A 13,447-nucleotide genomic window follows, 5' to 3' on the forward strand; every position below is an offset into this window, starting at 1 on the left:
TACACGATTTATTTTTTTGGTCATACAACATTCACACACACATTTGAAGCAAATATCTTTGACACTATGTAGTATATACATACTCTAATATGAGTGAGTTTTAGCATGAGGCTTTTTTTTTTTTTTTGGTCATGAGTATGAGGCTCATCTGGAAAGGATCAAGCGGATCTGGGTGCGCTGTATCAATATTGACACCGCTAGGTTTTAGACTTGTTATTGGCAGTATCCTCTTTTTTTTTTTTGGACACGTTATTGGCATTATCTGGTTTTATGGACTTTGTATGTGCTTCCAATATGAACCCATGTTGAAATAGATAAAAGTTTGAAGGCAAAAATCCAAATTGCCCAAAACGTGTTAATATTTTTTTCTTTTTTTTTACCAGGCATCTCAGTCAAAAATTCAATTATGACTCGTATTATTTTAAGTTTGAAGGCAAAAATCCAAATTGCCCAAAACGTGTTAATATATATATATATATATATTTTTTTTATCATGCATCTCAGTCAAAAATTCAATTATGACTCGTATTATTTTAAGTCTTATTATTTAACTTGGTTGAACTTTATAAAAGGTTAATTGAACTTTATAAAAAAATTTATATATATAATATTATTCTATATTTTTTCACTCATATTAATAGACATTTATTATTGCTTGTTTACATAACTCAACAATAAGCTTTTTTTTTTCAGTTGACTCAGTAATAAATAATAATAATGTTTAGGAAAGTGAAAACAAAGCAACCAAAGACTGACCTTTGACACGATAAAAAAAATTCTTTTATTGTTGCGTCAATTTCATGACACATGTCTCAAGAACAATGACAAAGTGCACCATGAGTCCATTATCCTTTTCAAATGAGCTTCATGCTAAAACTCACCCTCTAATCTCTGGTAGGAAGTGAATCCTCTCCCCGGTATTAATAAAAATTAACCCCATCCAGCATAGTTATTAAATTTAAATTGCACTCATCTGTTCGGCAGAAAAATTAATAAATTAGATTCTATATTAATTTGGTCTAAATTTTTAACCGTTTTTATAATAATTAAAGAATGATTTGGTAATTTACTTCATTCAATGTAATAACAAACACATTCAAAGGAAGAAAGTATTACTTTTAATTGCATCGATGCTAAACTCTCCTCTTTCGTCTATGCTTGCGTGTGGACTTTTACTTTTTTCGTCTTATCATTTTTGTCTTTCGAATGTAATAAAAACGATGAAGTGCAACAGACGTAATTGTAAAATGATAAGAAATTTATTTTTATTGTTTATTTTTTACTAGAATATGTTTTTATTTAATACTGACTTATGAGAACGAAGAGAATGAAAAGATATAACTTATAATTTTTTTTAATTTAACAAATTTAATAATGTAATAATTTTATTTTTTATTGTATCATCCTAAATGGCACATCACCCAATAATATTCCACCTGATTTCTATTATTGCCGAAAAAATTACTCAGATCTCAGAAGAGTAAAAATAATAACAAAATTTTATATTTGTGTATACAAATTGTTCATTAAAAAATTAGAGATATATTTATTCATTATATAAAAATTCATGTATACATTTATCCATTTTTTCTAAATTTTAACTGTAATAATTATAGTTATCTTTATGACACCGTTTAATTTAACACACATCATTTTTGTGTCTTCTCTTGTTCTGCTAATTATTTTTTCTTCTTCGCATCACTCCGTCTCTTCATTTTTGAGAAACTTAATGAGAAGCCACCACAAATACTGGTTGATGACAACACATCTCTGCCTTTAACATTGAAGTTTTATTATCTTCCTTCACAATTTTATAACTAACCTTCAAATTAAAGTAATTTTTTTTTTATCATTAGCCATTTCAAAAGACTTTGTTCATAACTAGTTTCCGATTGTTCTTGATTGTCATTATTGTTCCATCTTAAAATATTATTAAAAATTAAATAATGATTTTCTTTGTTTCATTCATCAATGTCGATAGCATAAGTGAATTAACAACTTAAATAGATGAGGAGATGTTACATTAACAACTTAAATAGATGAGAAGATGTTGCATTTTATTGTCTAAACAAAATTGTGTGAATAAAAACTTAATTTTATATAAGGTCGAACATGGCAATGGCATCATCAACATCAACATCAATATTTATTGTTGGGAATAAGTAATATGACCACAATTCAATTAATCACTTATTAAATAATTTGTTATTGTTATTATATTAAAATATTAATATAATAATATTCTTGATTAAATTTAGAGATTTATCATTGTGATAGTGATTATAATATTGAGAGATAAATCTTTTATAATTTAATCAAAATTGTTCTTGGTCATAGGATTATTAAAAAGGACATTAATAATCCGAAAAACTCAATATATATATAATGGTCTTCATTGGATGAAGATTAATAGATCTCATTTATTAAATTATATATATAGATGGTGCATATAGAGATATGACCATTGAACTGACTCACTTTGAGAATTCCTAATGGTTATAATTACCGTATATTTGTCAATAGAATATTCTCAAGATGAACATAGTAATAGAGTTTCCTTTGACCTACGATTGTCATAATAATTAATAATGTATTTATTATACTTTGATTCCGGACAGCTAATACCCTAGGGTGCTAGTTGAATGGATATTGGGTATAATTTAAATACTTGTAGAATTAATGATTAGTCAATAAAGAATCCGTCAACTCCGGTAAAGAGTTTGAGCTTTATGATTATAATGACTGAGATAAATAAAATCTTGGCCAAGGGGATTGAATGAATGAAGAAATGAGTTTGTTAGGTCATTCATAGTTCATTATAATAATGGTAACAAGTTAGAGTTTGACAATTAAACCATACTCTAAGGGTTAACCAAGAGCTGGAAAGATGGAAGGAATTATACTTTGTTCTTCTAAGGTTCTTAGTAAAAATATATTACGTCATACTATCGGGTTGTTGAGGAGTGTTGCTAGACGCCAACCTTGATTAGTAAATTTAGTACGACTAATTTACTATCCGCTTAGTATTGAACCTATGGGGTCACACACTAACGAGTGTTCTAATCTTTGCTATAGAATTATTTAATTATTATTTTGATTTGATCAAATAAATAATTATATTAATTCAAATGGAATATTATTATATTCTTTGCTAGCACAAAGAATATAATAATAGTATGATAATTGAGAATATTTAATGAGATTTGAGAATAATTAGTTATTCTATTTCTAAATTTGGATGAGATCCTAACTGATTCTGTTTTTAAATTGAGTTATGAAATCATTCATAAAATTTGAATGATTCAGATTTGGAATTTCAAGATATGATTTAAATTTGAATTGAGAATCAAATTTAAAATCAATAACAAATCTCATATTATATATATGTACGTCAAGAGTACAGGAAAGTCACAAGAGAATAACAAGAGTTTTTATTTCTTTACCTCTATACACATAAATGTATGTGAGTCTAATTCTTAGAGAAGAATTTTATGGCGTGCAAAGAGTTGCAAGAGGTTTCTCAATTTAGATCATATGTCCAATGGTCAAGGAGTTGACAGCAAAAATTGGTCTCAGTGTAGATACGCATAGCGCCTTCGTACCATCGAAGGAGAAAGTGATTTTTACTAAAGCGTCTAAAGATATTTAGATCTGATCTATATATTATTATTGAAATAAAATTTAAACACAAAAATAAATCTTTAGAATTACCTTTTTTTTTTTCGCTGCGTGTTATAAATACATAGTAATCCTTCGTCTATACCCAAATAGATAACGTCCATGTGAAGAAGGAGGGTCGGGTAGAAGAACCAAAGTCAAAAGTGTAGCAACATTATCAACGTCAACTTTGATGGCATGTAAAGATGGAACTATGCAAGGAAGAAAATATGACTACTAGAAGAAACAAATTTCAAAATAGTAGTGACATCATCTACATCAACATCAATAGTAAGATAAAGTGATGTGAAAAAGAAGAAAAGTTCAACAAATATAAAAAATAATTATTTGTGGGTGAAATAAAAATAGTGCAATAATAAAAATCATTATAATTATTACCGTTAAAATTAATAAAGGGATTAGATTAAGTATTGAATCGTATAGTTATTAAAATTGAATCGACAATCGACCCAATAAAATTATTGGATTACTGAATTAGTGGTTCAACTGATAAATTATTAGTCGAATCGTTTAATATGATAATAATTAAATAAATTTATAAAATTATATATTAAAATCAAAATTTATACAATAAAAATGAAAAAATATAATATTTAATAATACTTTTTATATAATATATGATATGTAAATTATTAGCACTAATAACTAGAGTAGTGGCAATCCGAAGTTTTATAAGATATATAAAATTATTAGCACCATATCTTCTAAGAGGCCATTTGGCTTACTAATATAGAAGTGGTAGGTTGAAAATTTTGTCATTGTGCTTTTGAAATTAATTCTACATTTTATTATTTTATTATTTTAAATGATATTTATTTAAGTTGACTAATAAATTAAAATTTAATTTGGATAAACAGTTTAATTAATTTTATTTTAAAAAATAGTTTAAATAATAAATACTTATATTAAAAGTAACTTATAAATAAATTATTTTGTATTTGATTTTTAATTTTAAAATTATTTATTTTAAGAAAAGAATAATAAAAAATTTTATTATAAGAGAAGTTATTTTTTTTAACTTCTCTATAAGTATTAAAATAACTTTTTAAAAAATTGTAATTTAATTTTAAAAATTATACTATACATTAATAATATATATTTTTATAAATTAAAAATTAAACAAAAAATAACTTATAAAACTATCCCAACGAACTTAATTACTAGACTAATGCAGCTTGGTAAAATAAAGTGTCTTTAAAACATGTTAATTAAACCGTGAAATGATTTCGAGGAGCAATCCTAATAACTAATAAGCAATCTAGGGCTACTCGCTAAGGTTTTATGGGCCCTGATTAAATTAACTTGGGTTTTATTGCCCTACTGCCACAACTCAAGAAAGAAACATTTTGACAAATGACGGTCCAAAAACAATAAACCCAAAGCAAAGTGGACAAGTGGGAGTGTTTGTAGGATCTATTTTATTTATGATTTAGTTTATAAGTTTAATTTTGATATACATTGACAATATCAAATATTTTATACTATTGTATAATTACGTCTATTTTTTTAAATTATTGATTAATATAAAAAAATTATTATTTTAATTAATATAATATTATATAATTAAATATATGTATAAAATTATTTTATATTAATTATACACTAAAATTAAATTTTTAGTTTATTTTCAAAATATAAAAGTTTACACAAGTAAACTTTAGTTAAGATAGTACATTATATATTTTTTATTTTTAGTATGCTACACTCAAATTTAAATCAATATAATCTTTATCTTTATCTTTATAGTCATATAAATAGGAGTTTATTTATTGACATAGTGCTTATACGTTAAATCTAAGAGTTTATTTGCTTAGGTGTCGTCACTAGAAATTTTTAAATTTAAAATTATTTTATTTAGGTTGTTATTTTTTAAATATTAGATTTTTGTACTTAGGTTATTATTTTTTAAATTTTAAATTATTTTATTTATGTTTTTATTTTTTAAAATTTAACACTATTTTTTAAAAATTTATTGATTCTTTTTAACACTATTTTTTAAATTTTTATAGATTTTTTTCAAAAATTACAGCTACATACATAAATTTAAATATATTTACGTTAATTTAGAATTTTAAAAATTGTTAATATATTTATTTACTTTATCTACAAATTTAATTTAAATTAAAGTCAATCAAATTTAAAAAATTTTAGCTATGAGTTAACTATAAAAGTATAAGTTATGAGTATGTGGTTAATTTAAACCAACGTACCGATGTGCATATATAGACTTCCAGAATCGTCAAGTATCTCACAATATGGATTTAATTTTGTGAGTTTTGACACTCTCAATATTCCTAAGTACGATTACACCTACTTAGTTGGTAAGTTTATTGTTTTAGAAAAAGTATAATTTATTTATTTTATTGATAATTTCGGCTGTGTTTTTTTTAACAAATTTATTGACAACAATTTTTTTTATTTTAAATCATTTCAGATGTTGTTGGATATCTTGCTGGAATTGAGAGTGACAAAACTCTTGACAAAAATAACAAATCTACCAAGTCCACTGTTATTGAATTAAAAATTGATGATAGATAATCATATATTTATTTTTATAAATCTAAAAATTTTGATATTCTCATTTCTTTAAATTGTTATTTTAACTTATTTTATTATGAATATTTTTATTAATATTATTAATAGGTAACAAACCTTTTTATTCAAAGACAACGTTTTTTAAAAAAAGGGAACGTTTTTTTATTAATAGTATTTATTTTTTTTTAAATTGTGTTTGATGCTTTAATTTTATTGTTAATTTTTAAATTTTAAAATATAAAATATATATAATTTGATATTATTTTATTGGTAGTTATTTTTTTAGTTGTAATTATTTTTTATTTATTTTTTTATAAAAAAATATTTAACATTAAATATTTTATTTGACATAAAAAAATAATGAAGTGTGCACTTTTTAGCAATTATGCACATGAATTAAATATTTTTTTGGGATCCGACAATAAAGATAGAGCTGTTGTCGTCTTACAATTTGTTATAATGAAGTTATATAACGGTAATATTTATCTATAATTATGTAAATTTTTATATGTGAGTTTTTACTCATTTTTTATGTGAGTTTTTACTCATTTTATATTAAATTAATTTTTTCAAAAAAAATTGTTTTACAGAATTTCCTGTATGGCACAAAGATGTTCTTTAATATATATATATATATATATATATATATATATATATATATATATATATATATATATATATATATATTCTTTAGTTTAATATTGTGTGTGTTATCTAACGTAGTTTTTTTCGCTTTATTTATCTAGCTTTGTAATATTTGAAGAACATATGGGTAATACTCATAGAATTTCAAATGAGACTACATTCTTAAAAATTTATCAAGGCAAAATAATTGAGCAGTTAAAAGAATTAGATACGATAATTTTATTTTAGTTTAATTACTCTGTTGGTCCCTATAGTTTCGCGAAATTTTCAATTAGGTCCCTATACTTTTTTTTCTTTTAATTGAGTCCTTGCACTAATTTTTTTTTTAATTGGGTCCTTACACTTTTTTTCCTTTTATTTAGGTCCCTATACCAATTCTTTTATTTTTAGTTGGGTCCCTATAAAATTAAGCCAATTACTACTAAGAAGAACTTAATTGAAAAAAAAAAATTAGTACAGGAATCCAATTAAAAAGAAAAAAAGTATAGGGACCTAATTGAAATTTTTACGAAACTATAGGGATCAACAGGATAATTAAACCTTTTATTTTCTATAAAAAAAGTTGAGAAAAAAATTAATTTAAATCTGTTGTACATTGATTATTTTTGTTTATTCATCTTATTTATTTAGATATATCTTTTAGATTTAAAAACTCACCAAATTCAGAGAATTTAATTCATTAATTTTTTTAAGAATGCTGTTTGTGTTGTCTTAGCTAATAGCTACTATAAGTCATATTATAAATACTCCATACTGGTGGTACGACTAATGTGAATGCAACAGGTTCACATATACTTTTACAAAAACTTTCAAATGTTCAAGTTGTGGCCGTCTCCTTTTATCCATAACATTATTTATTTGCTTAAGTTGTTTTACTTATGTTATTATTTTTTAAATTTAGAGTTTTTTCTGACGTGTCACTCATACATTGAATTTGGAAATTATTTTTTAAGTGTCGTCATTAGAAATTTTTAAAATTTTATTTATAAATTATAAATTATTTGCTTAGGTGGTTATTATTTTTTTAAATTATAAGTTATTTGCTTAAGCTGTTTTGCTTAGATTGTTATTTTTAAAATTTTAAGTTACTTGCTTAGGTTGTTAGTTTTTTAATTTTTAACAACACTTTCTTAAGTTGTTAGATATTTAGTTTTTAATATTGTTGAACTAATCTAAAAATTTATCTATAAATTATTTGCTTAAAATTACTTTTAAATTTTTAAATTATAGTTATATTTTACTTTAATTATAATAATATTACTTTTTATTTAAAGAGAAAACTAATAAATTATTATTTTTGACAAAATTAAGTTCACTTAATAACTAATAGCAAAAATAAGTTCATGTAATTATTTTAGTTATCTTATATTTCTTTTTACTCTCTTTGATTTTCGAAAAAATTATAGGGTTAAATTTGTTAGTTATTAGAGTTTATAATTTAAATTTATTTATTTTATCTATAAATTTAAGTCAAATTTAAATCAAACTCAATTACGTTTTAAAAAAATTCTAGCTATAAGTCAACTATAAAAGTACGAATTAAAAATACATAATACAATATCTCTATTGTTTAGTACAATTGATCACTTTCAGTTAATATTCTTAACTAAAAGAAATTTAAGAAAAAGATAATTTTAATTTGTTGTACATAAATTATTTTTATTTATTCATTTTATTTATTTAAGTTTTTTTTTTAAATTTAAAAATTCACTGAATTAAAAGGTTTGTTTGTTTTTTATATTCAAATCAAACTCCAATTTGTTTTTTAAATTTAAATTATACTCAAATTAAATGTTGATAAGTTAATGAAATTTAAATATAAGATATCTTTTGCAACCATAACAAATTGTAATTCTAATATCTATTTTCTCCAAAAAAATTAATTAATTAATTAATGTTTTAAAGTTTTAAAATTTAAAATAAAATAAAATAAAATTTGATATCAACACATCATTGTGAAATAATTAAGTAACCGTCAGATTTGTGAAATAATTAAGTAACTGTCAGATTTCAAAAGATTGTTAATTATTAATATGGAGCTAATTTTTTAATTTGATTTGATATAATAAAATTTAAATTTTAAATTCTACCTATATTTTGTAAAATTTAAAGAGATCTACTTATGTTATTACAAAAATTTTAAATGTTCAAGTTGAAGTTATCTCCTTCAAAAGATTTTTTTTGTTTGTTTTTTTAAAATTGAAGTCTAATTTTATTTAAAAAATATTATTGAGTTAAAATAAAATATGAGAATGATGTCTTTTATTCAGCGTAGTCTTTTGTACATAATTTTTTATTTGAATTCTCCAACAAAATTGCAGACGATGGTGGATCTGAAGTGTTGAAAAATGCTATTACACCAACCAAACGACTATTCTCGGAGTCCGAAGATTCAGAGACGGAAGGAGATACTTCAACTTACAAGATGATCAAAATTGAAAATAAATATTGAGAATTTGAATATGCATATTTTAGAATCCCATTTTTAAGTCTATCTAATAGAATAATACCAAATATATATTTGTTTTGGAAAAAATATTATTTTTTTTTAAGTTGTTATTTTTTTATATATTTTTTTAAATTTTTATGTTTATAATTTAAAATTTTTTTAAATATAAGTTAAGCTTATTTGGTTATTACTTGTGATTTTTTTCAATTCATACCGGTCATGTTTTGTTAATTTCTAATTTAGTATTTGATATCATATAATATAAAATATTGTTGATATAATTAAGTTAGTTATTAATTTTTAATGTGTAATTATTTAAAAAAACCTAATTATAATTTCTAATTACTAATTTAAGCACTTTGTTTAAAATTTTTAATTTAAAATATAATTCTTTTTAATTTTTAAATAAGCGAATGTCTTTAAAAATATCTTTTTTATTTACATAATTTATAAACAAATTTGCTAACTATAAAATATTATATTAAATTGAATAAAATTACTTATTTTCTTAAAATGTGAGGTTATTATACTATTTTAAAAAAAAACTAATATATATTTTTCTATACCTAATTTTTTTTCTATCGTTCCTAAAAAGTTGAACCAATTTAGTAGTTCGAAAAAAATAGAAAATTTTTTGTTGGTGTGATGTTAATACATTGAGCTTGGAAAGTATTTACTTAGGTGTCGTTGTTAGAAATTTTTAAAACTTTGTTTATAAATTATAAGTTATTTACTTAGGTGGTTATCTTTTAAATTTTAAATTATTTGCTTAAGTTATTTTGTTTAAGTTGTTATTTTTTAAAATTTAAGTTATTTGGTTAGGTTGATAGTTTTTAAATTTTTAAATACGCTTTTCCTAAGTTGTTAGTTTTAGATATTTGCATAATTTATAAGATTACTAATTTTAAATTATAATTAATTTTTTGTTTTTATTGACAAATAATAGAATAGATACAATTTATGATGAAACTAAAACAATTATTTTTAATTTCTATTTTCTGATTAGATTAAAAGAGTTTTATATTTTAAAATAATATTGAATTTTAGTTTTTCTCATGTCATTATTTTAAAGAAAACTTTTTATGATGTTATTAATATCTAATAGTGTTAGTAAACTAAATTGTATTTAAAATGCAACTTGGCATTATTAACTGACGAGATACTATATAAGAGGAGAAAAATATTGAAAAATTAAGATATTTCATTATGTGGCAAATCATTATCATATGTAGGACTTTACTTGCCAAAATCAGTATTCACATATGGATAGCTTTACGTTGCTTTGTCAAGAGTTAAGAGTCCAATGGCTTGAATATTCTAATTCTAGGCTAAGATAGCAATCCAAAGTTATCAACAACAAATGTTATGTTTAAAGAAGTTTTTAATAATATTTAGGTAAGAAAAATAGTATTTTCATTTTAGTAACATGTTATGATTTACATTTTTGGACGAATATTTGTTGTAAATTTAACTAATTTATCAATAACTATACTTTCAGACTTGAAATGAAATGTATAACATAGAGCACAATATCATATAGTAATTATTTATCTAATGATGTTAGTAAAATATTATATTGTTGATAAACTTTTGTTAGGTTTTTTTATATAAAGTTTAATGTAAAATTGATATGCTACTAATACAGTTATATGTATTCTTATCTGTTTAGGTCTCTTTTCTGATAGTTCAAGAATATTACAAATTTCAAACTGTTCTATTTATATTTTATTTTAAATAAATATAAAATAACATATTAAATACACTTATTATATAATAACAATGATATTATTATATTAAAGTTAAAAAATTTATAATTATAAAATACTATTTTTAATTTATCATGTCAAATTAAAATATAATCCCGTGCGATGCACGGGTTTAACACTAGTATATTAATATCTAAAATCGAATACTCTCTAATCTATTAACGGTGTGTTTAAAAAACACAGAATTAATTGTTTTTGAGTAAAGGACAAATAGGTCCCTAACCTTTTTTTCGCGGATATTTTTGTCCTCAAGGATTGGAAGAAAATACATTCATATCCCTGACCTCTCCAAATTATGGACAAATTTAACCCTCTGTTGGACCTAACAGAAAAGTCTGACGTGGCTCTCGTGGCGCTGACCTGGCCGTTACAGGAACACATGTGGCATGTAGCTTTTGAAAACAAGACATATTAGTCCTTCCTCACCAAAACGACGCCGTTTCACCACAACCCCCAATCTTTCAAATTCATAAGCCCTAATCCTTTGAATGGATAGAAACGGTGAAGTAGGTAAACGAAGAGGAGAAAATATTTCATCCCATGGCATTCAACTGAGTACCATCAAGCTTAAGAATAAGTGGAGTTCACTGTTGATGCTGGTGGTTAGTGTCCTCTTGGCAACTTGGCTCATAGTATTCTTTACGGTGTTCTTCAAATTCTCCTCCAAATGCCTCAAATCAATGGCTTGGCAAAGTACAATCAAGTAGGTCGATGACATAAGTTTGAGAATCTCAACAGCTTCATTTGTTTTCCTAGCTAAAATCAAACCAAGAGAGTTCACATCTTGGTTATGCTGCTCAATATTCTGGACATGGCTAGTTACCAGGTTTGCAAGATATTGCAGTTCGGAACAGTAAGAGGCCATTGCGATTTCAGTTCCCTTGAAGCCATAATCCAAGTTGGGTTTCCTACTAGCACTTAGATTTGAAGGCAAGCATGAGTTTTCAATTGATGCAATGGCCAATCTTGGGTTATCCATAGACACACCAATTGGAGTACCTTGAAAGTTACCACCATGCAAAGCCTTGTTCCTTGACACATCAATCAAATGGTTATCGTTAATAGAATTAATTTTCCTCTTAATTGATTTGGTTGAGAATCTAATCACTTCAATCAAAGGGCCAAGCCATTGAGGTGAAGTCCTAAGTGCATATTTGTCCTGTTTAGTTTGCAATGGATCCATCTCGTGCAACTTCTTGGTGGCTTTGACATATGAGCTACCATCCAAAATGTGTTCCATTATGGCTGCAGCCTCAATTTGTCCAAGATGGTGCTTCAATTTGTATGTCAAATGGTCAGTGAACTCTGGCTTCCCTTGCATCACCTCCGCGAATATGGCCGAAAAAACCTCAGATAAGACAGCTAGGATATTGGCCTCAAATAGGACAATTGAGGCTAGTTTGGAACCAATGCCATTCACTAGTGCAAGGCCTTCTTTAGGTTGCAACTCGAAGAAATCGGATCCAATTCCGGCCACATGGATTGCTTCTTTTGCATTAAGGATCTCTCCATTGGGTCCAACAGCTTTTGAATTTGGTCTGCCAGTTAACAAACCAGCAATGTATGATAATAGAACAAGGTCACCAGAGGCTGCGATTGTTCACCATGGGACGAAATGTTTTTCCCTTTTCGTTCACCCATTTCACCCACTTCATCGTTTTTGTGCATTCGAAGGATTATGGCTCACAAATTTAAAAAATTGGGGGGTTGTGGTGAAACGGCGTCATTTTGGTGAGGGAGGACTAATATGTCCTATTTTCAAAAGCTACATGCCACGTGTGTTTTCGTAACGGTCATGTCAGCGTCACAAGAGCCACGTTATACTTTTCTATCAGGTCCAATGGAGTCACTTCAACGGAAGGATAAATTTGTCCACGTTTTGGATAGATCTGGGACATAAATGTATTTTTCAATCCTTGAAGACGAAAATGTCCGCGGAAAAAAAGTCAGAGACTTATTTGTCCTTTATTCATTTTTTTTAAAATTAAATTCTTTTTCCTATTTTAAAATAAATCAGATTTGCAAATCTAATCTAATAAATTTATATTTAAAATTAAAATAATTAAATTAATCCTAACATAATTTAATTTTTTAAATATATCTATTTTTTTCAATCTTCTTTCTCTCTTATTAAAGGTAATATAATAATATTATATATATTTCAAATCTTCAAGTCTTCAACCATTTCTTTTTCATTTAATTTTTTTATTTTAAATTTAAAATTAATGTAAAAATTAAATTACAATTCAGTTCTTTCTAAAATTCAATTAAATTCCATTCCGTCTCATTAAAATTTTAAAACACACTAAGTGTTTGTTTAATTTGTGTACTATTAAATCAATAAAAATAATTTTTTAATAAAAATATTTATTTT

The 13,447-nt window shown here is 24.4% G+C and overlaps 1 protein-coding gene across 1 annotated transcript; it reads right to left on the minus strand.

Moving 5' to 3' along the window:
- Positions 1 to 11,620: 11,620 nt before the first annotated feature.
- On the minus strand, positions 11,621 to 12,673 carry LOC112725678 (phenylalanine ammonia-lyase-like; the record flags this gene model as incomplete). Its single annotated transcript, XM_025775469.2, has 1 exon — positions 11,621 to 12,673. A coding segment is annotated over one exon (1,053 nt), but the record flags the coding sequence as incomplete, so codon positions are not given.
- Positions 12,674 to 13,447: the final 774 nt, after the last annotated feature.

This window comes from Arachis hypogaea, chromosome 2 (genome assembly GCF_003086295.3).
Source record: "Arachis hypogaea cultivar Tifrunner chromosome 2, arahy.Tifrunner.gnm2.J5K5, whole genome shotgun sequence".
Classification (NCBI taxonomy): Eukaryota; Viridiplantae; Streptophyta; class Magnoliopsida; order Fabales; family Fabaceae; genus Arachis; species Arachis hypogaea.